The sequence below is a fragment of the Dermacentor silvarum genome, chromosome 8, assembly GCF_013339745.2.
Source record: "Dermacentor silvarum isolate Dsil-2018 chromosome 8, BIME_Dsil_1.4, whole genome shotgun sequence".
Classification (NCBI taxonomy): Eukaryota; Metazoa; Arthropoda; class Arachnida; order Ixodida; family Ixodidae; genus Dermacentor; species Dermacentor silvarum.
The window spans coordinates 74,221,826-74,245,143 of record NC_051161.1 but is presented as its reverse complement, the minus strand read 5'-3'; the positions used below and the strand labels follow the sequence as shown (position 1 = coordinate 74,245,143).

Genomic DNA, 23,318 nt, shown 5'->3' with positions numbered 1-23,318 from the left:
GTCCGCCTGTAATCACCACTCCGCGCGACGCCAATTGATTGGCAGAAGCAGCTTGTCGGAAGGATTAGCAGCCTACGATGGCCGAGCACTCCTTCCTTCTCGAAAAGCACAATCGGCCATCGTTACCGATCGGCCGAGTCGAGCCTTAGCCTTCGGTGCACTGAACGGAACTGGCGAAATCATAGTATACGGGATAAAGACCTCAGCATGCTTTTAAAAGGAAATAAAAAAATGTTGGGACAGTTTACAAAGAGGGACACGCATGCCAGACGACGATGATTTGGGCCGAAAGGCGACGTAGGCGAGAGTTCGCGACGCAGCGAAGCTCACTGAGAAGCGTTTCGGGAAAGAAATGGGCTGGGACAGAAAAAAAAAAAAAGGACACGGTTAGGAAAAAGCTGCTCGGGACGTGCGAAGAAGGCTCGGGGCGAAGGCGAAAGCTAAGGAGCCTACATGCAATGTAGGCTCCCCAGCGAAAGCGCGCAGCGCGCCCTCCTTCGGTGTAGCGCCGAAGTTGGCTGGGCAGGCCCTGCGAAGGAAACGCCGGAAAGTGGCCCCGCATTCGGCCTCAACGCGATTTCCTGACTTGACAGCGCAAATAAGTTCGAGCAATCGGTTCTGCTTGCTGTTTCGGGGCCGCGCTTCTTCGTGTTGTTGCGTTTACTCTTCCCCAAACTTCTTGCTGCGCGCCTTGTTCCCGCGAGTGTCGTTTCTGCTTCGCGCGTAGCACTCGTGTTCGGGGCCCTCCCGTCGCGCCTTGTTCTTTTTTCGCCGGCTTCCTTTGTCGTCTCCGCATACTTCGATTATCTTTTTTGTATCGCTCGTCTTTTTTTTACCACGTTCGCCGAGGACTTTGTTGCGCCGTGAACGAGGCTTGCAGTGCGCGCTTCCCGAATTAGCCTCCCTCACCCCTCTCCTCCTTTTTTAGCCTTTCATTTTATTCAGTCGCTTTTACTCTTGTGTTTTCTTGGCATCCTATACAAGCTGGGAGGACGCAATCCTATTTCCTCCGTCGACGACGATGAAAGCCTGGGGAAGTTGCTTTCTCTTTTTGCCTTGGCATTGCAGTGCATTGTTCTATGCACCGCGCTGTTTCTTTCGTGTGCTTTTCTTCGTCGTTCTCTGTCTCTCCCCATCTCGTGCACAAAGGGTAAAGGTATGCTGGCTGAGGTGTTGCAGTGTGCCTTCCATTCCCTGAAAAAAAAAATCTGGTAACCAGCTCTGCCACCTTCTTGGCTTACATTTTCGTGTGGTTTGAACCGAAAAGACGGAAGCAGGGTGGGTTTTCTTTCTCAATACTGTTTCCGAAACGTTTGGAAACAGAAGACCATCCCTTATGCGCAGATGAAGGGAACACTGTATGCTATATACAACAGAAAAAATTAAAAAAAAACAAGTACTACGCCAAGCAATCGAGCAAGCGAGTTGGGCAGACAATCGGCTCGTGGCGAACGATCCTGTTATTCTTGGATGAAGATGGAGATACGTATTCGATGCACGAGTAAGCTAGAAAGAAACCTTCGGTCATCCTGCGCATCAACGTTGAATCTTTCAGGAGGGGATTCGACTTCCATCTGGGGGTCAGTATAGAGGCCTGGCCCTATTCGATACCTCCTCCGCCATGCAAACACGCAGCTAGCCGCGAAGTGGTTGGTTGTTCCTAGCACAAAACTGCGTTCACGAGAAGGTAGTAGATCTTGGAGTTTCCTAATATAGGAACTTGAGCACGGTTGCTGCTCCTAGTCCTATAGCACTCGCGTCTATCAATATAACGACTGAGACATTTATTGCGACGGGTGCTGAATCGTCAGATACCCAATCAATGGCAACCAATCTCGAAAGATATGCTTTTGCTGTATACTGCTAGTGGCACACGGGACCGGCTACATCAGCGCCACCATGTTTTTGGCCGGTTCCTGTCTCATAGCGGCGGAGTTGTTTTGAGGCGTTAAGTCATCTGCGAAGGGCCACACTATGAAGGCGGCCCTCGTCACTGTTTTTTTTTTTCTTTTCTTTGTGATCACATACTGCGACAACTGCGGTCGGGAGTTAACTGTACCGCAGAAGGGCAGCGCCTAGAATATGGTAAAAGAACTTGGGAGTACCTGTCCCAAATCTGGCGTACTGGCAACGAAATACTTTTGGGCGACGGTACCGTAGAATAGATCCTGCCCATGCTGTTACCAAGCGGTGCTATCCGAATACTAAATGACGGGTCCCAGTTTTATACTGAAGCGGTTCCATCGGAAAGCTCACAACAGCGGCGCCAGCAACTCTTGTAAGAAACGGTCTCCTTGCTTTGCATTCGTATGCAAAGTCGCACTTCCTGCATAGCGTTAAGGAACTTCACGGCGAGCAGGGGTTGCAGTAACACCAAAGTAGCTTGCGCTGGCGCCCGAGAGCAGTAGCTGTGGAGTATAACTGCATTTCTGAACAGGCTACTCACATGCACTGGCTGGAGTTCATTCCAAGATGTAAGATCCGAGTTTCTTTCGTTCCCTCTGCCTCGGCGTCCACCGTCGTGTGACATTTTTCTGTTTCTTTTAGAAGCCACAAAGCCTCCCTGATTCGCGACTTGGCAAGTGCATCGGAAATCAGGAAGCGCTCTCCATTCTCGAGAGCTGCCCTCCCTTTCTGCGCGGCCTGATGGGCTCCTTCTCGCACCGCTGTCCGGTTCATCCATTCTGGCTTGGCATTTCTGTGCCTCGGGCTTTCCCATATACTGAGTGTTCATGCGACGTTCAATCTTGGGATCAACATATTCTTTCGCGGGTGTTAATAGCTCGCAAACGTCTCTTCGCGGCCGGTTAAACTGACGGCCGGAAGTCGAGAGAGGAGCGAGCGTCGCGCCCCTGTTTGAGCCCTCGCTTATGGGCCTTACGGTCCCTTGACGAATTTCGGGTTCTCAAACGATAAGCGGAGTGGCAGTATGTTCGACGATGTAATACCCTTTCATCAGCGTCGGGGTGCGATACTCTGGTTTTCGCAGGTAACCGACAGAAAGAACGAAGCGAAAAGGGGGTGGGGGGTAGAAGGGAGAACCATGCTTATTGGTTTTCCAGATACCCGTATTTTCCAACCTTAAAGAAAGTAAGTACCTAACGTTGGTTGTTCTTTGACACAGCATTCTGCAACTAGACGCTGTGAAATTGTTACTATTGGCACGAGAAAGACTTATGTTACGTGCGGTTTATTCCTCCCATTCAACTTCTATTGCATTCATCACTTCGCAGTCGCAGAGTCCGTGCTAGATGATAAAGCGTATTTTTTCCCCTTTCTTAATGTTTGTGGAAAACATCTCACTAAAACAAGGACTGGTGACAAAATCACTAGTGATGCACGAAAGAATAACCAGGAATGAAGGCCACCGCCTGCGCTAGAGGGTGACCAGGTATAAAGTGTCAATGTAGAAGACGAAGGCGAGATGCCTGGAGCAGAAAATAATCAAACGCGGCATCTCATATAGAGGGAAATGCTATGTTAATTTTTTTTCCCGCGTGGTCAAGGGAATTCATGTATTGCCTGGAGCATCACATGAATTGAAACATTTGGGGCAACTGTGACACCGAATCGTCTGGTGGAAGACTGACAGCTCGCGTTCCTGTCAAATCTCTTTCGTTTCTTAGAGCAACATCATCAAAAACGTATCTTAGCACAGCGCTGCATAACAAGCAATGAGCAACACGTCAGTAGGTGTTATAACATGTCATTGCGTAACAATTGTCGCCTCACATGTTGCAACGAATATCATACTTGCATTGCACTCTAGCGTTCCAGGACGCAGCATGCACACTGCAGTCATTAGACCTGAATAATGGAGAATTACGCAGGAGCGTGAGTCATACTACGGGATGACATGTGCAACGCCATTCGCTTGACTTTACGTCACATGCCATAACACGGATAGCATCTTTTGACACGACGCATGCCACAAAATTTCTCAACATTAAAGCGCAATGTGCTTCTTTTATCTGAGCATTTGTGGGAAGTATCCACTGACGCTTGCTCAGCTGGCCATGGCGATGCGAGATCGTTTAACACGCATCACATCACTTTATTTCCTTAGAGCCCCCTCTAGTGGAGGCGGTATTATATAAGGGGTGGGTTTACAATATGGCCACATGACGTCACTCAAAAAGAAAAGCGGTTACATTAGTCAAGAAAGTTGATGGTCAAGTGATTGCTACAATTTGGGGGTAATGGCTGTCGTTCCATTCTGATGCTGCGCGCGGGAAAAAAAATTAAGATGAAGATGTAATGATGCTGGCACGTAGGCCTGACACTTGAAGTTCATGGCTAACGCGATAGTATATGCGGGCAGGGGGTTGCGATGTAAGGTGGATGGCCGAGAGAACTGCAAAATTTCTTTTTTCTCATTCGCATTTCCATTTGGATCCAAGACATCAACCACAAATACACACTGAAAACGCAAAATAGCCAACTTCCGGGCAACGAACGCATGACTGAAAACGGCCATTTCGCCTGGCTGAAGACACGCTAGGGTCCGAAGAAGACCAGATCGAGTTTCGGCCGCGCACCTTTCCTGGCTACTTTATAGGAGCGGGCAAAGCGCCGCTCCGTATAGAAATGGTGCACCGAGTGACTCGCTCATTTCCGTCGCCGCGGCCTTCCGACGCATGGTAACCGCCGTGCCCAGTTTCTCGCAACACGCCGGAGAAACCATCGCACCCGTCTCTCCCTCAACCCTTTCTCGTGCGCCTCGCGCCGCTTCACTCCCGCTCAGCGGGCAGCCCGTCTTGTCTATTCCCCACCCAGCAAAGTCGCTGCCCCGTGACCGCACTTGACTTTCATGAGGGGCGAACTGCGAAACGGCACATTTTAGGTGGCGAAGTGACTCGCGGGCTAGCACCCTGCGCCCTTAAGACAGTCGCTCCCGCAGAAATGCGGGAGAGGGATGTGCGCCGGCCGGCTTGCTGGCTTCATACTTCCGAAGGAAAGAAGGCCTCCCGCAGCGCTAGCGGCGGACGCGGAAGCCTTGACGCTTTCAAAGAGGAGAAATATATACGTTTCCTGTATCTGGCGTCAGTGCTCGCGAAGTGTGCTGACGACGACGGACAACTTATTCATGCCTCCCAGCGGCGTGGATTACGTGAAAAGCGCAGTAGCTGCCAGAAACGGGCGACGACGGAACTACTGGCTCCGGAACTCCCATCCCGGGATCTCATTCTGCAATGGGTCACGAGAAGGAGAGTTGCTGAACGGCGTACTGCTCGTACCCAAAGCTTTATGCCTCGACATTCTTTATTTCTTTTTTATTTTCGTCTCTTTTGTTCGCTCCGTTTGGTTCGCTTCAGGTGCGGTGATGATTCGCTTTTCTTCTTGTGTTCCCTGACGATGTTTTTCAGGTCCGGGCATTCTGGCATCACACTTTTTGCCATGCGAGTGAAATTTTAACCAAATGGCCCAGCAGTTGGCTGCTTTCCATAGGTTGGCACGAAGGTCATAAACAAACAAACAAAATGCAAGTGGCCCTTGCATAAGATTATTGATTGCGCTTTTGTGTAAGCGAGTGTGACGAGCCCTGGGGCCGGTCATTGTACGCTTTGAACGAATGCGCACTGTTCAGATGCTTCTGAAGGGATGCTGTTTCAAACAATGCTCTAGCCCACGTCTAGTGGTTTGCAGACTATCACGAGGCCACCCTCCATCTCCGTCACGAAAGACGCACTTACGATGGGCGTCGACTGCTAAGACAAGCTAGATGTATTGATACTTCCGCCTGCATTAAAGAACGAGAATGGGCAAGATTTACCTGGAGCATACCGCTACGGCCTTCTGCGCAGGCCAGGCCTTGTTTCCTGGGGACGTCAAGCGTTATCAATAAATCAAATTGAACTTTTTCAAGGGCTTACTGTGTCCTACGCACATGTACGTACGTGTCTTTCGCTTCTCAAACCCCGCGCTTGTCAAACTAAGCCTCGCTTCTGCGTTATTCATTCTTACTACGCAGCCTGGCATGCGGGTGCAGCCTTTGTCTCGCTTCTGGCGATTCGTGGAACGCAATTACGGCCGCCAGTCCCTGCAGACAGCGCTGGAGAGCCTCTCCGACGTGCTGGTGCGGACGCTGCTCGTCGCTGAGGCCGTGCTCCAGTCATCACCGGCTGCGCAGGGAATGCGCAGGTCCAGGTTCGGAACCTCACTCTTTCTCTTTGGTGGTGTTGGTGGTGCTGGTGGTTGTGTTGCTGCTACAGGCGGTGTTACAGCCTAGCGGTCAGTGTCTGCAATTACTTTGCCTGAGGGCCGCTGTACAAGGCACAAAGCGCGCTGCAGCAGGTATGTTTGTGCACAGTCAAGCAAGAACGCGAGAACACGCAACAGATTATTTCACACTACGCGCTCGCATTTTGTGAACACTAGGCCCTGCAAGCACGCATGACGAAGTCCTCTTCCTCTTCACTTCGGTAGACCATCTCTTCCTACTGCAAACTAAACAGCGCAAAAAGGCGAAGACAGTAAGGATTCGTAGGCACGTTGCCCTGTGCTTTGTTCAACTTGGCAAGCCAGAAGCACTTTTCAATCGTTGCATGGAAGCACACGCAGGCAGTGCAAGATGTAGCTCTACGCGTCGTCCGCTTCTCATGAGCTTGTGTAGAAGGCAGAATGAACGCGTCCAGTTGTGCAAGCCCACGCTGGGGCCATATTTTTCTACCCGATTGCAGCGTATGTTTGATATCCTCGCACTGCAACAGCAATACTTGGCCTTTAATGGTCAATAAATATGCGTCGCGCAGTTAGATACTTCCGCTAAGTACTTGAATATGAGCATGCCGTAATCATTGTTGTCGTCCTTATTTTATCACCATGCTCTTTCTCCATCTGTTTGGATTGCCTTATTGTCTCACCCGCCGCTGTGGCAGCTTACTGGCTATCGCGTTGTGCTGCCGAGCTCGAAGTCGTGGGTTCGATACGTGCGAAATACAAAAAGCCCTCATGCATGTAGTTAGATTTAGGTGGACGTTTATGAACGCCAGGTGGTCAAAATTATTTCGCAGTCTCCCACTGCTGCGTGCCTCACAATCAGATCCTGGTTTTAGCGCGTTAAAGCTCCATATTTTTTAAATTTTATTTTCTTGCTTTTTTTTTTGTCTCCCGAGCTTTCAGCTGCCTTGGCTGAAACTTAAACTTAAATTATTTAAAGGCACAGCAGGCAGCACTCGCGCGAGTCCTGACAAAAGAGAAGTTGTATAGGTGGTGTCCAAACTCACGCCCCAGCGATGACTCTTTCCGAGTAACAAAAACCAATCTCGGTGTCTATGCATTTGCTGGCTGATTGCGCCGGAGGCAATTGCAGAGCTGGAAAGACGCCACAGACGCCATGTTCTGGCTTATATGACGTGTTTACCTACTGGAGCCGATAACATTGCTTTATTCCGAGCTGCGAAGTAGCCAATAAATCGAAAAAGTTTGTGTTCCGAATACTTTGATATCGCAGTTGACCATAACTCACGCTTTCAAAAATATACGCACGTATATGTGGGTACTAAAGAACACAAACATCGCGTAAGAACCGGTGATAAGTTCGTTCATTCGCGAGACCCGGTATACTTAATTGATAACATCAGCTTGTCCTGCAAGCCACGTTATCCACTTTGGATGTATTTTTAAATTACATTTTCTGGCTGCATTTCCTCACTCAGGACTTGCCAACTCGACCGGTCTCGGCGGCGCTAAAAGAGCCACTTACTCAAACTTCTCCAGTAAAAGAAAGAAAGAAAAAAAGAAAAAAAAAGTTCGGCGTTGTTAATTGGCGCCTCCCACTCGCTCTCTCTCGTTCCCATGCAGGTCGGGCTGGTCTGCTGCACTTTATTTTCATCTTCGCACGACTGTGTCTGAGCGGCCACGTGTCAAAGCCGGCACCTTAATTTTTTTTCCTTGCCACTTTCCTCTTCTTTTACTTAGGTTTTTTTTTTTCTCAATAGGACCGCTGCACGCAACATACAGGGCCGTGCGGCGGACAGCCTCAGTCAGAGTCACGTTTTCTGGAAGTGCGAGTGGTTCGTTATAAGAACTGGCAGAGCAAATTGGCACCAGGGAAATTCGTTTCCTCTGGGCACGTGCCTCTTCGTGACTTTTCCCTGAGTCTCTGGCAGTGGTTATCGGCAAAATGTTCTTTTGTTTTTCCAGGCCTTGCTAGAACGCTTCTCGACTCTTAATTACGGTGGTATTAAGCGAGGAGGATCCCGTTTTAGCTTCGTAGTAAATTACGTCGAGGATTCGCGATTTCATTGCGGGACATTAAATATTCGTACGGACATTTGATTCACATCTGTCGGGCGGTAATTTACTCAGAATGCGCAGGGTGTATGTCTTGGTCTTACCTTCAGATTTGTCTTTCAAATCTCCAATCGCGCGGTCGTTAGCACGGTCGAAGAAACTTAAACTTAATGCTAGTATTCATTTCGACAACAGCCTGAACACTGATTGTTATTTTTTTGTAACCCGTGCAAATGGTTGTTTAAATTTAAGCAATAATATATCGCAGGCACTGCAAAGCAAGTTTTCTCGCGAATTTTGAAGTGGCGAACGAGGTAGTGAGCGCATGACGGAGCTTTTTTTGTGTCAGAGTGCTTCCATTAAAGTGCGTGTGTGCATGTGTGTGTGTGTGTGTGTGTGTGTGTGTGTGTGTGTGTGTGTGTGTGTGTGTGTGTGTGTGTGTGTGTGTGTGTGTGTGTGTGTGTGTGTGTGTGTGTGTGTGTGTGTGTGTGTGTGTGTGTGTGTCTGTGTGTGTGTGTGTGTGTGTGTGTGTGTGTGTGTGCGTGCGTGCGTGCGTGCGTGCGTGCGCGTGTGGATGCGTGTGCGTGTGGATGCGTGTGCGTGTGGATGCGTGTGCGTGTGGATGCGTGTGCGACTGTGTTTGTGTGTGCCTATGTGCATGTGCGTTTGCGTGTGTGGCTATGCGTGCGTGTATTATGTATGTACTCTCGGCCAAAAAAGCTTACGAACCACGGGATATCAGAAAATGCTAAATATCCGAGCAGCCTTTAAAAGTAGCCAGTAAAACCGTACATCACAACGGTGTTTGCATATACCAGTAGAGGCTGGAAATGAGAATACCAGGCTGCGTTTTGAGGCTGCGGAGATATTCAGCTTTTTGTAAGATCCCTTGGTCCGTAAACTTTTTTGGCCGATAGTACGTGCTCATATGTGTGCGTGTTTGTCTGTGACTGTGTGTGTGTGCGTGAGTGCGTGCGTGCGAGCGAGCGAAGACCAATCGAGCAAGTAAATGACGGAGTATAAATTTGAAGCCAACCTGAATAGCATTGCTGCTACTACAGGAAACACCTTGCGACCACGTACGCCGGCAAATTCGCAATGAAAATAAACGTTACGCTTTCCTTACTGCGTGCAGGCTTCCCAAGTGCTTCCAGCTGCTTGGCGTGGACCTGACCCTGAACACATCCTTCCAACCGGTGGTGACCGAAATGAACGGGCAGCCCAGCTTCTACCGCAGCCCCAGGGCCGAGGACGAGCCAACCAACGGGCTTAAGCAGCGAGTGCTGGCCGACGCCCTGAATCTCTTGTTCGGCGCCCGGCCCGTGGCCGACCAACTGGCCGAAGCTGTCGACGAGGTCTTCGAGAACCTCGGAATCATGGTAGGTGACTGACAGCAGCAACAGTGGTGCAAGGAACCGTGTAACCATGGAAGCGTTTTCGTTAAAGTCTGTAAACATTATGCCGAAATCTTTTTAGGCAGTATGTGTCGAACTGGAAAACGTATAATGTGACCGTAGCTTGGCACAGAAAGGCGTAACTTAGACGTATTCACTGCTGGGTTACATGCTAAAACATGGGCGCATGGAGTTGGATTTCCATTCACGCCTGTCGTCTATGTAGCAATATCAAGACTGTGAAAAAAGAACATACAAAGAAATGGTGTGGGTACTTAACCAGATGCGAGGTAAGATGTGAGAAGCGAGGTAAACAAAGTTTAGCTACAGGATTTCTTGTCTAGAATATTAGCAGCCTGGAAGTCGATGTCACGGGACAGTGGCTTCTTACCGTGCAGCCATACGGGGGGCCAACATCGCAGTTACGGTCAACATTTGGGCCCAACGTCGCAGAGCAGTCGAGCAAGAGTGAACATAGCCCTTTTTCTTGCTTCGCTTCCATAATTTTTAGACTGCAGACGCAAAGATACACCCGAAAGAATAACCGATTTCGTACATAATGTCATTAGGTGGATCACGATAAACGAAACAGTATTATTGTTTCTCCCCCCCCCCCTCCCCCCCAAAAAAAAAGTGAAGCAAGTGCACGAACATATGATGTTGTAAGAGTTACTAAAGAAAAAAAAGTCAGCGCAACTTCACTGACTTAACACCGTGAAGACTGATGAAACAGCGGAGCTGGTGGCTTCCACTTTGCTTTTACTTCCCGATGAGTCTGCTCGTACCGTTGCCGCGACGCCGCCTCCCTCACTCGAAACTCGGGGTCTTCGGATCTTCGCCGTCGCTTATACTCGGCTTCCCTTGCTTGGAACTTTGGGTCGGCATGTCGTCGTTGGGTACATGCTCGAGTAACTTCCCGTCGCCTTTCCTGCCGCGCCGCTCCTTCTTCCGGAGCCAGTTGCTTCTTCGTCCTCGCCATACTCGTCGCCGAACGTCGGAATGCTCTGCGCCGACAGTGCACGCTTTCATGCTGCTCGGTAGATCCCCCCCCCCCCCCCCCATTCTCTCCCCGGAAAGCATCGCGCCGCCGCTACGACGCCGTCTCTCTCTCTCCTTGGCTCCACCCACCTGTTGCTCGGTGCGCGCTCTCCCTCTCTCATCCTCGCCACTCTCCGACCACCTGTGGCTGGCGCACGCTTCGCAAAACTGATCAACGCTCGGCAGGGTTCAACCTCGGCCTTAAACACCTCCGCTGTTAAAGAGTTGACTCTAAGTTCATAAGGAGACAAATTAACGTCAATTGGCTGAAAGCCGCTGTCACAAATTCACGTAGACTCTTTGTTGGATGCCACGTGCAAACTCGAAGTAAGTTGCCTCGTGCTGATGGATTTCATTCGAGGAACTCCTGGGGGGGATAGCAGTTGCCTACTTCAAGGCAGAGAAGAACTAAGAGCGTGCATGCCAAGGAGCTTCAAGATAGCTGAAATGCAAAGTCGGTGACACTGTCGTAAATACATGGAGTTTCCATATGCCTAAAATATGCCATTTTTGCTTCCAGAAAAGCTGGAAGGCTCTCGCTCCTTAATGGTGCAACATGTAAAAAAAAAAAAAAAACGTTTTTCAATGAAACTTTTGTGTCTTCTAATTTTAATGGTCGTTTTTATTAAAATACATCTTCGTAGATGCTATCTGCTGTGCATTGATAATTCACGAACATTTTCAACCTTCCCTAACTGAAATGTTCGCGCCTGCGCACAGTGTTTCTTACTTCGAAATCAAACTCAGATGAAGACCAGCGTTTGCGCTCTTTAGCTGTTAACGTCGTTTTCTTGGTCACGCGGGATTTCTTTTTTATTAGTTGGCGATTACAACGTCTGTGTGCGTAAACAACCAGCCCAAGTCTGCAAGAGCTAACCCAACATACGAGGCTAGCAGACAGACGCACATTATTATTGCGATAGCAATTATATGGACACTTCAACCGGATTTCTGCCGTCGGCGTCGCCGTCGTCGTCGTCGTCGCTGTCGTCGTCGCCGTCGCCGTCGCTGTCGCCGTCGCTGTCGCCGTCGCCGTGAGGTTCCCTATAGATAAAATCTTCGCTGCGTGCCGTATGCCCGAGCGGAAGCGTGCGAGGACGCGCGCTATCACGGAGAGCGAACGCACTCAATCTCCCACGCGCAAGCAAGGAAGCGGGAAGCCAGCGCCGGAGGGAGCGGGGGGAGGGGGGGGGGGCGCACTTCCACTCTGCCAACAACCGCGCTCGTCGCTCGCTCGCACCGTCTCTTATCTCCACACGGCTATGACCTTTATGCGATGTGCTTTCGCCGCTCAGTTTCCGTTGAAGCGATAGAACGCACGTACCTTCGCCGCTGCGGCGTCATTATGAGCTTGCTGCCAGAGTTTTGACGGTCGTTGTCTGCAGTCATTCAGTGTGATCTGTTCATGTTTGTTTGTGCGCACTCACACCAGGCTTGTTCATTCAGTTAGTAATAGTCGGGCCACATTTTCCAACGCATGCTACACATGCAATGCTGCCCGGATCGGCAGTGCAGCGCTACAGGTGTGTCCCTTCGCACGCGCTGCCCACAGGAAGCGCTTCTCATCAACACCACCGTTTCGCAAGCGCCTTCTCGTGGTCATCGAGTGTCTCTTCATGTCGGTCTACTTACGCCGCAGCACACCTGCTTACTTAGTCAGCTCATGTTTACTACAATTCATATTGCTACCAAAGCCGCTCACCTTACTTCGTATGACATTGCTGTGTTGCTATCGCATTCATTGCTTCGCCCTTAGGGCGAAACTGTGACATTTTTTTCTACCTTAACCACCAAACTCATCCTAGCACTTGTTGTGTAAGACATAACTGGCATAGCCGTGCTAAGAAAGCGCGTTATTTCATCATGCTTAGTGCTACACCGAAGCGCCTCTTTTGTTCATCGCAGGGTCTCAGCTGCCAGATCTCCCACGACCTGTGCCTTAGCCGCGAAGACCTGGTCTTTCTCATGGATACGCGGCGGGAGTCTATGCAGACGGGAGGATTTCAGCAGGTGAGAAAGCACAGGTGTATAACCACAAATGTGGACAACGACGATGGAGAATTATGCTCGTTTAATTTCTCTCACAGTGCCGCGGACGCGCCATTGTATTGCCTCGTATCTTCCCGCGTAATTCGCGGACAATTTATCAGTACGGAGATGCATCCTGATGTCCGCAGTCTCTTATAGCATAATCGTCGGGATAGATAACTATCCAAACTGTCGTATAAATTACAGCCTGGTTTACGAGGCTGTGGTAGTGAGGCAATACCGTCGCATTCGATCCGTCGTTCTGCGAACGTCTTCTTGCAATCGCTATCTTGAGGTTCCCTTGTTAGTTTAGCTGGCCCAAAGTTAGGTTGGCGTGATAAAATCGACGATTAGCCCGCAGCAGTGGTTCAATGACTATTGCGTCGTGCGGCTGAGAATGAGGACGCGGGTTCGCCTGACTGATACGGCGGCCGCGGTCCGATATGGTGGAATGCAGAAACGCTCGTCCATCATGCTTTGGGCGCACGTAGGCAGCTAAAAATAGTCCGGAGCTTTCCTTTATATGCGCCTACAGCTCACTGGACGTTAACAGCTCACTGGTCTCTGGACGTTAAACGGCATAATTTTCTACATTATCATTTGGGGGTTTCTTTTATTGCGATAGTAAATATGTGGACACTCCAGGCGCATTTCTGCCGTTGCCGTTGGTGTCGCCGTCGCTGTGTGTTATCGCCCTTATAATGTCCAAGGGCGATAACATCGTCGCCACGAGCCGTATGCTATACGGTGCGAGGGTGAGCGGGCGATGGCGGCCCAATCTCGCGCGCGCAAGGGAGGGAGCACACCGCGTTCCGTCGCGCGCAAGGCTCCGGGGGAAGGGGTAAAAAGCAACGGTATAGCAAAGTCATGATTAGAAAAGAACATTTAAGCAGTAGGCAAGAATTTCTTCTTGAGAATGTCCTCGACGTGGGTTTCCGTAACTATATCCGAAATGCCACGTTGCTTCTTCAAGGTGGCCAATTGGAATCTGATCTGTTTATAACAGTCTTGCCTTTCGCTTACTGAGCTTTCTTTTTTTTTTCACTCTTTCGTTTTTTTTTCACTCTCCCGTAAACATCGGGAAGTAAAGTGATGTACTCTTTTCAAAGCTTCAGAGATCACTTCTCCGCAATATGCCACTGAACAAATGGCGACAGCTATTCTGACAGTGGGACCAAAAGTGGTGTCGTATGCACTTTCCGTCCGTTGAGTGGGAAAATGTGTTACAATCCTTATTGATTTTTCAATTTAAGTGTCACTTCTTGTGGTAGTCAACTCTCACGAACATTTAGGAGTGTAGTATGTTTGCTACAAAAAAAAAGTGATGGTGCATGAATTGAGTCAGATGCGGTATTAGTGACTGACAAGGTAGAACAGCGTAAACAGTCAGCGATTGCCTTTGAGCACATGCTCTCTGCCAAAATTAAAATAAGAACATTAGGATGTGTCCATACGGAAACAGGAAGCGTGAGCAGAGCTTATAAAGATGAAGTTAGCTAGCGATCACCACTGTAGTCTTTATTTCTTCTGACGGAAACTGACGCCAGTATGATGTTTTCCTATGTCATCTTCCTCGCTTACCAAGTAAATTACTTACGATAAGAGCATAACTTGAACATCTCGGTTAAAACACACAAGGATGTATTGCGAAGCAGTTTTGAAAATTTTCTCTATCCAATGGGACATAGCTAAAATATGAACGATTTCGTTATTTTAGAGGCTTTTTTTTTCTGCAATAGCCCTGAAACAACTATTTCCGCATAGGGTTGCAGCATGCACAAATAAGATAAAATAAAATAAAAAGGAGGCCGCGAGCAGCGGACATCTTGCAGGCGCAGTACATCGACGATTACGAGCGAAATTGGACGCGAACATGCAAAGCAATTGCCGTTGGATGTTTGCGATTTCTTTTTCTTTTTTTTTTGTTCCAGACAGAGCACTTCAAGAAATAGAACCGAAATAAAACAGAAAAAAAAAGTTTTATATCCACTTTTAAACCTTTACCGCAAGCACCTAGTGCTCCAACAGCGAACCCATTTTTTTTCTTCTTTTTTTTGCACCAATCGCAACTAAGGAAAGTTTTCCCTTATCGACGACCGAACTTGGAAGCATGGCAAAGCGTTTACTTTTCTGCACCGCTTTACCCAGAAGACTCCTTCAACGTTCGTTCAATGCCAGCGGCGGTTTCCGTGGCCTTATGAAAGAAAATAATAAATCTATTAACGACTCCCCTCTGAGTCGAAAAGACGTCCCACTCCCCCCCTTCTCCTGTGGTATTTATCCGAGGACCGCAGAAATTGGTCGATTTTCGAGCCGCCTTAAGAAAAAAAGGGGGAGGCGACGATCGATTCGTAGGCTGTACTGTGCACGGGAGTACTGGTTTTCCCGCTAGCTTGTTTTTCACTCCTCATATTAGGTCTTCTCGTAAATTGTATTTTTTCCCCCAGAACTTCGGTGCAATTTCGTGACATCGTCGTCTGGCAAATTGAGGCTTCAAAGTTATATTGGAGGCGGTCGGTATGCTACGCTATATATTCCTGCATTTTTAGAAGGCCTCGGTACGACCGTGGGCGAGCGAACAAAATTTCTAGATTAATTGCATGACGATGAATCTCCTGCCTCACGAAGCGTTCGTATAATTACCTGTCCATTAGTTTTATGACTCTAAACGCGTTCCGTGGGCTAATATAATACCCATGTCCTTGACGGAAAGTGTTAGCAGATGTGTGTACCCTTCATCGCGTCAGTGAGAACTTATGTGTTTTACTGCGAATTGCGGTTCCGTAATGTCGTGAAACGTTACTCGAGCACCTCAGCGCGTAAATGGTTGGAAATGGTGCGCGGCCATAATATAGTAAGCGTGAGGGTGCGGTAACTAATTTGGTAAGCATCATGCCCGTCCCAATCCCAGCAATACGCCTGAAACAGCTCAATTCCTATTCCGCGTTTTTCTGTGGCTAATTATTGAATAATCTCTTTTTATTTCTTATCTTCGACTTATTCGGTGGTATGTTACGCTGGTCTACAAAGTAGTAGTTTATAAAAGCTGTATATATGTACCATTTTACTTTATTATATATATATATATTAAATTACATTTCCTTGTTGTGCATGCCTGACAGCTAGCTGTCGTTTTAGTCATTAAGCGCAATCTCAGTGCTGTACTACATAAAACGCACCGCGCAATGGTGAGAGGAACGCGGGAGTGCATCTTCAGCAGTACCTGCATTACAATGTATCGCAATAAAATACCGGCGTTTTTAGTGGGGCCACGCCGTGTTGTGAACTACATCGACACCTTCTACGTCACAAAGCACATCAGCTGAACAGGTATCTTCAGCTTTACAAATTTGGGCAAGCTGCACTTGTGAGGCCGTAAGACATTTCGGAGGAGTCGGAATGAAAGATATATTTTTTGTATGCCACCTGCCCTCTTAGATTACGAATTATAATTACCAAGCAGTGTTTAAGTAAACGTCAGGAACGGCAACGTGTGAAGAAAGATGACTCGAGAATTAACGAGGAATGAGCTGGAAAAGTAGCAGAAAAGAAAAGAGGGCGAGCCCCTCACAAACTTGACTTCTACATTTTCCTTGGAACAATAGATGATGCTTGTCTTTCTAGACAGTATAGACATTGTATGAAGTCTCGCTTATGACGCTGGGTGGCCAAATCCTTCCAGTTAACCTCTACCTGCACAGGTTTGCTCTGGCCCTATGACCTTTACGTCATTTGTGGAATGAAAGTGAAGGAATCTCTAGAACATTTCATCATAGTGTGTCGCCGTTGTAGCGTTCGAAGCAAAACAAGTTTTTAAGAACCCTCCCGAAAGCTTAGCTTGAACTTGGCTCTTCCCGTGATACTTTCATTCGAAGCTGTTGAACTTAGTTTTAGCGAGAGTAACGTTCATGATGTATACTTTGTAATTCTGCGTGATACTACAATTATTGCAAGCTTATTTTTTGTATTCTCTTGACTCTAATATTTAGGTACTATTCACTTCCGGTATGTATCAGATAAGTTGTAATTTTGAAAATATTAATTTACTAAATTTGTTTCAGTTTATTTTTCCTCAGAATTTTAATTTCTCGAACCACCGTATCGCCCTATTCATGGTCGATCCCTCAGTGTGGGTTTGTCATTTCACCGAGAAACAACCAACCAACCCAACTTGGCACAGAAGGGCAGAATATAAATCGCGATAAAGTCGCGAGAAGAGAGAGAGATAGAGAGAAAGAAGAAAAAGGAAAGACAGGGAAGTTAACCAGAGGGGAAGGTCCGGTTTGCTACCCTACGCTTGGGAGAGAGGGGAGGGGACGTAAAGTGACAGGAAAGTAGAGAGAGAGCGAAAGAAAGAAAGGGAAAAGCGCAGGAAAGCCATTCCTTCGCACTCTGAGCTCTCGCAAGACGCATATGCTCGCGTGCAGGCGCAGCACTCGCGTTCCCTGCTCGGGCTCCGTTGCCTTTAACCCCAAGACAGAGAGGAAGAGACGAGACTGGCCCACTCGGACAGAAGAGTATGCGGTACACGTAACCTGCCTCCCAGCCTCTCCGGGCGCAGTGTTTCTTCAGAAGGGTGCTCTCGTTTTTTCAGCGTTTTCTCCGCGTATCGATGGCATTGCGCTGCCTGGGGACTGCGAGTCGTGCACTGGGGCGCACAGCTGCCCGTACGGCAAAAGGAAAGAACGGCGCCGCCTTTTCTGGTGCCCCACTCTCAGGCTGCGGAACGAGTAAGCAAAAGGGCTGAGGACAAAAAAAAAAAAAAAAAAGGAACAACAACGAAAAAAAAAAAGTGGGGGGGAGGAGGGGGAAGCTTCGTGTACGCTTACGAGTCTGCGTGTCTGAGTGCGGCTGTTTTTTTTTTTTTTTTTTGCTTCACGCTTAGCTGCTTAGCAATCTAGCTAATGCGCAAGGCAGATAGAAGAGCCTCGTTGTGCTCTAGAGACGACGCGCTATAGGATATAAAGTGGTCGTTTAGGTGCTTTGCGCTCGCTTTTGTTTCCTTCTTATTGTCGCCGAGCCAGCCTCTAGGGACGGCGCAAGATTGGTGCGGAGAGATTGTGCGAGGGAGAGAATTGTGAAAAGCTGTCGAGAATGGATGTGTGTGTGTTTACGGCACGGCTAGCTGTAGGAAATGTTCAGTAAAACTTTCAGGTGCTCTGAATGCAGGCACTTTTGAGCGCATTGCCGAAGAGCCGTGTTCCGGCCGACATCCTGACACAAAAGTGTCGTGCAAACGAGAAAGAGAGAGAGAGGGGGGAAAGAAATGAGAAAAGCACGGACGTTAAGCAAGAGAGAGAGAAACAGGAGAGAGAAAGAGAAACAGGAGAGAGGAAAGGCAGGGAGGTTAATCATACGCACGTTCAGTTTGTTATCCTGCATTGGAGGAAGGGGATAAAGGACGAAAAGTGAGGAGAGAGGAGAGAAAGCGCACTCAAACAGAACAGAAAATTCGGTTTTGGGGAGGGGAGGGGGGGGGGGGACATTGTCTTATGCGCAAGTGTGCAAATGTAGCGTTACGGCTCGATACTGTACGAAAATTTTCGTAGCAACAAGCTGGCACATCGTGCATACGTATGGCGCAGATTACGGTGTGCCGTACTCTTACCAGCACCCAAACCTCGAAACAGAACACCGGAGCTAAGGGTGAGCGGCCGCTCTATAGTTCCGAATCTGGACTAAAAGCCCCCCCCCCCCTCACATTTTAGCATTTAAGCTGCTTCACCAGCAGGTGAACCTCCTTCGTTGTGCTTAGTTTATTTCCTTAAGGAAGAGAGAAAGAATCGGGTAGGCACGTTGCGTTTCATCAACGTTTCCTTTATTTGTGCTTCGGCAAATCCACGTGTAAGAGCGTATATATATATATATATATATATATATATATATATATATATATATATATATATATAAGTTGTTGAGAGCCAGCGTTAATTACGGCCGAGAGCATTAAGGCAATACTGAAATCCGAAGAGAATTGAAAAGGGCGCAGTATGTGCCCCCGCTTAATGGCCAGGCGATATACCGCGCTTAACAGCAGGCTCATTAGAACGTGATCGCGCACCCACAACGCTGCTTACATAACTCGAACGAAACACTATCCGCTGTGCGCGAAATGATGGGCACTTTTCCGTGTGATTGCATAAAGTGGAAATGGGCTGGGCTGCCTGACTTGAAGACGGCAGCAAATGCTCATGCGCTTGACCACTTGACCCGAAAGGTGAAAAGCGCAGCTTTTAACCTTTCGGTGAAAATAATGGGGGAATCGCGGTTACTCATCCATTGTTTGTTCCTGCTTCGATTGTGGCGATGATAATGACGTTCCACGTTATTGTACCGATGAATAGCACAGCTGTTATCGCCTCTTGGGGGAAGCTTCCGTAAGACAACGAGAGGCGTTGGCTTTAAGGAACTGTACGCGCTGGTCTTAGGTTTTTTTGTCTGAAGCCTCTTTTGTGTCATATGCGCCTCCAAGGTGTGTAATCAAGCAAATGTATTCGCCGTAGAGATTTTACTTATTGTCCGCACCCGTTCGTGTCATCCTACCTACAGCCTTTACGATTTCAGGTACAATCATGCAAGAAATTAGAAAGAAAACGCTGAAAGTGCGCAAAGGTAGTCACCCAAGTATCAGAGACAACAACCGGCATTTACATGTCCGTGGTAGATGGCGCCACAATACCGCGCCGCAGGAGAGACAAAGGCTTCGCCAAGAAGTGCAGTACCCACGCCGATCTGCTCCATGCTAGTGCAAATTGGTCAACGCGCACTTATAAGCAGCAATACATGAGAAAAAATTGTTGGACGCTTAAGCTTCGCCTTTAAGAGTGGAACGCGATAGCGTTATCGGGCTCCGTTCGTATCACATTTTTCTTTATCAGTACGTTTCAAGCCTGCTTACAACGACCAAGCTTACCCTGATCCCCTTAAAGTTGGCTTCACCTGTAAACACAAATGCATTGCTGGGAAGACATTTTTCCAGGAGCAATTTAAGCCGTCTTATATGTAAATGGGAAGGCCCTAGGACATTTTTCTCTTATTTTATTAATTGTTTGCTGTTGCCCCGAGGCGCGCGCGTGTCAAAAATGTAGAAAGGCTCGGTTTTCAACATTCCCCTCAATGTTACCTAGAACCAAAGTACAGCCAAACACCATCAGAATTGGAGGACGCTTAATATTCGCCTTTAAGAGTGGAACGCGATAGCATTCAAAGATCCCTGGCTGCTTATCAGGCTTTTTTCTCGTATATTAAAATTACAAGCCGACGCTATCGTGCCTGTAGGTTGGGGTTAAGTCGTACTTTACGATTTTTCTAGCGGATTTTACTTTGAGAAATTCAATTTTTGTTCACTAACGCCTTGCGCCACTCGGAGGGCCTGTGTGGTCCGGGTGGTTCGAGATGATGTGGGTCGGCATGATTATTTCCGCCAGACGCCGATGCTTAACGCCGACACCGACGCCTACGCCGGATTTTTTGCTACACGGGGCCCTTAACGCTGTCGCGTTAAAAGAACGCACCGTCAGAGCAACCACGTGAAAGACAGCCTGATTCTTGAACTTCTATGTATGGTGCCTTACTGATTGGCGTCCAATCGCAGAAATGCCAGAACTGCGATTTCATTTTTTATTTGTCTATGTCACTTTACTGTCCACGCGCTATTATCCAAATTGCTTTATTGTATAGGAAAGCTCACATATCCCCTTACGTTATCGTATGCACTATTTCTTTTTTTTCTTTTTGCAACATGCAAAATTGGGACTCTTTGATTAATACGTTCGAAGTAGATGCACCTGTTTTGTACAACATAAAAAAGGTTAATTCTCATTGATATAAAAGATAATATCGCATTTTCACTCTTTAGGACTCAGTTTATCTTATATGAAGACGAAAAGCAACTTCCTTGTCTTGCTTTGACTGTTCCAGCTGTACCCAACGTACAAGAGCGGACAGTACAAAACCTTCATCGACGAGCTAGAACAGCTGCACATGGGAACTCTTGAAGGAGGGGGAGCAACCGAAGACATACAAAGGTAGGCGCACGCGCTGACGAGCTTATCTTCTGTTCTGTAATGCCTGTTTTTACAACATATTAAACCAGAAGCGGATTCAGGGTAGTGGGAAAAAAAGAAAAGATATGGGGGGGGGGGGGGGGGGGCTTGTTGCTCGCCCACTATTATAGTGATCCCTAAAGTGCCGGCATGTCTCGAGAGTGTAATGGGGGGATGCAAGAACCCAGGGTATCCCCTCTGGCATTAAACACGCTCGACAGAACTGGTTTCGAACCATTCAATAAATTCTGTTAAAAAGCCACGTGACTGATTCGATCGATTTCAAAATGACACATTCAAAGCCATGTTATGTCTTGCAAACCATTCTGCATTTGCATTTCGTGTGTATGTAGTTGCTGTAACACTATCAGCCTGCCGCAGCTTAAGAAAAAAAGTACATCAACGACAAGCGTGCACACCAATGAGGTCATATGCTGTGCTGTGAATTGTAATACCCCAGACGAAAGGTTACCCTTGTTGTATATTTCTCGTAATGCAGTGACACAATTGCGTAATAATAACTAAACCATACCTGTTATTTGACAGTCATGTATCTCTGTATCAGCGATGCCAAGAACATTAATTAATTCATAGGGTACTTGCTTAATTAACTCAGCTGTTCGATCGAGAGGCCCAACAATATTCCAAAGCTCTCAATTCTAGCTGAAACACGGATGCTCAATTTCAGGCCACAGAAGAAACCGATGCAAACTCAGTCAAGTTTTTGATAAATGTCGTTAGAGATTTGCCGTCGTGTACTCCTTCACACGTCGTTGTTTTCTATGCGTTAAAGATCGCTGATTTCGGCAGCGTTACCCAAATGTTGAGAAGGTGATCTTCTATCGGTCGACCTATGCGATGTAATTACCCTCACCCGTCAGTGCATAACATTGTCTTTCGGCTCAACCCGCTCTACATTTTGTGCAGGAGTGGTAGCCAGCACGGTACTGCCGATGTGCACCCAATTGTGGTGGCGCTGCAGAGGCACTTCAACCGACACGTGGCCGACGACAACTACTCCGACCTGGAGCCGGAGCCTAGCGACGTTTGGTGAGTCGTTATGCCACCGGACCTTTAATACGTAATAGCACTCGCATGTACCAATACGCAATCACTTTAAACTCCGAGAGTCACTCTTTATTAATGCGAAAGCATCATGTGCCCCACGAAGCTGAAAATCCGGTGTCCGTTGGTACCATCACCAGATGGTACCGAAACCCGCCTGACCAAGTGACGACGTCGCGTTCCCGGCGCTGGACATGCATGCGGCTCGCACAGCGAAATCCCACGGTGAGCAGCCACGGCATTGGACCTGGCCCACTCCCAAAATTGGATTAAGCTGGATTAAAGTGAATTAAGGTAGATTAAGTTGGATCAGGGTGGATTAAGGTTGGTACAAATTAGAGCAAGCTGGTTAAGGGGGATCGAGGTGAAGTTTTAATTTAAGGGGATAATTTATACAAGTCCTCATGCTCTCGCATTCAAATCACTTGTCACTTTTGCTATTATAATGACGTACTCCACTAAGAACACTCTTGCGGCACTCTGATGTTCGTATAAAAAATATCAAGCTGTATTACAGGCAGGTGACTTTAGTAGCGCTGTCCCACTTTTGTGAATTTATAAAAGCGTGCGTACTGCCATGGCAAAGCTTGGCTTCCTTCTTAAACGACCTTCAAAGCTCTCCAGGAACTTTCGAAAAACACTACTCGAATGTTCCATAAGAGGTCAGCATGCTCTGGCGTTCCTTCCCTCCAAAGTGCTTGACGTACACCAAGTCGCGTGAGCGAAGAGAAGGCGGTATTCATCAATAATAGTGGCTAACATGAAGCTCATCGATGAACCTGGAAATTAAACCTATACTTGCTCAATTGATCCACCTATTTTCCACGTCGTTTCTTTGGGCATGATCTGGAAATGTACACTTCGCGAGGCCGTAACTGGAAGGGCAAGTATGAAACTGTCCACAGACTCGTTGTGAACGGTTGTTGTCAGTCGTCGTTGCCATTGTCATTGTTCAGCTCAGATTTGTTTTATTTATGTGCATGCCTTTATTTAGGAATTCGCGCAGCGCCCGGTCGCAAGACGAACATGAGGGACGTGACCAGCGCTCCCGCTCGTGTAGCATCACCGCTATGTGCGCATAATTATGAATCACGGACAAGCCCAACATTTCAGTTTCATTGTTGTTGTTTCTGAATTTCTATAACCGGCGGCTCATCTGCGACAGCGTAGTTTACGCGCCGCAGTTGCTCAGAGGGTATACGGTGCTATGCTGCTTAGTACGAGATAGTGCGGACTAATTGTAACTTGATTCCCCTCCACGTCGACCGCATTTCGATTAAGGGTGGGTATGCAAATTTCGCTTAATGGTGGGTGTGGCTTGGGCCACGTGAGTCGCGTCGAAGGGGAGGTGGGTATCCGCGTCTTGCCGGGGCAGGTATGCATTCGCTATGCTTAGAAACGCAGTGCAGATCACGAACACTTACATGCGCATTACCGCGAAGCGCGCACTCCCCTACACCGATGCGGACAAATGCTTTGAGAAGCACTTAGTTTCTAAAAGCCAAATTACACG

General features: G+C 48.0%; 1 protein-coding gene across 1 annotated transcript in view; it reads left to right on the top strand.

The window, feature by feature from the left end:
* The window catches only part of LOC119462210 (cadherin-like and PC-esterase domain-containing protein 1), a 109,935-nt gene that overhangs the window by 49,343 nt on the left and 37,274 nt on the right, over nt 1-23,318 (top strand). The window contains exons 8-12 of the mRNA XM_049672882.1: nt 5,972-6,147; nt 9,371-9,614; nt 12,573-12,677; nt 20,616-20,722; nt 21,668-21,790. Coding sequence (XP_049528839.1) covers nt 5,972-6,147; nt 9,371-9,614; nt 12,573-12,677; nt 20,616-20,722; nt 21,668-21,790 — 755 coding nt within the window. The remainder of the gene's footprint in view (nt 1-5,971; nt 6,148-9,370; nt 9,615-12,572; nt 12,678-20,615; nt 20,723-21,667; nt 21,791-23,318) is intronic.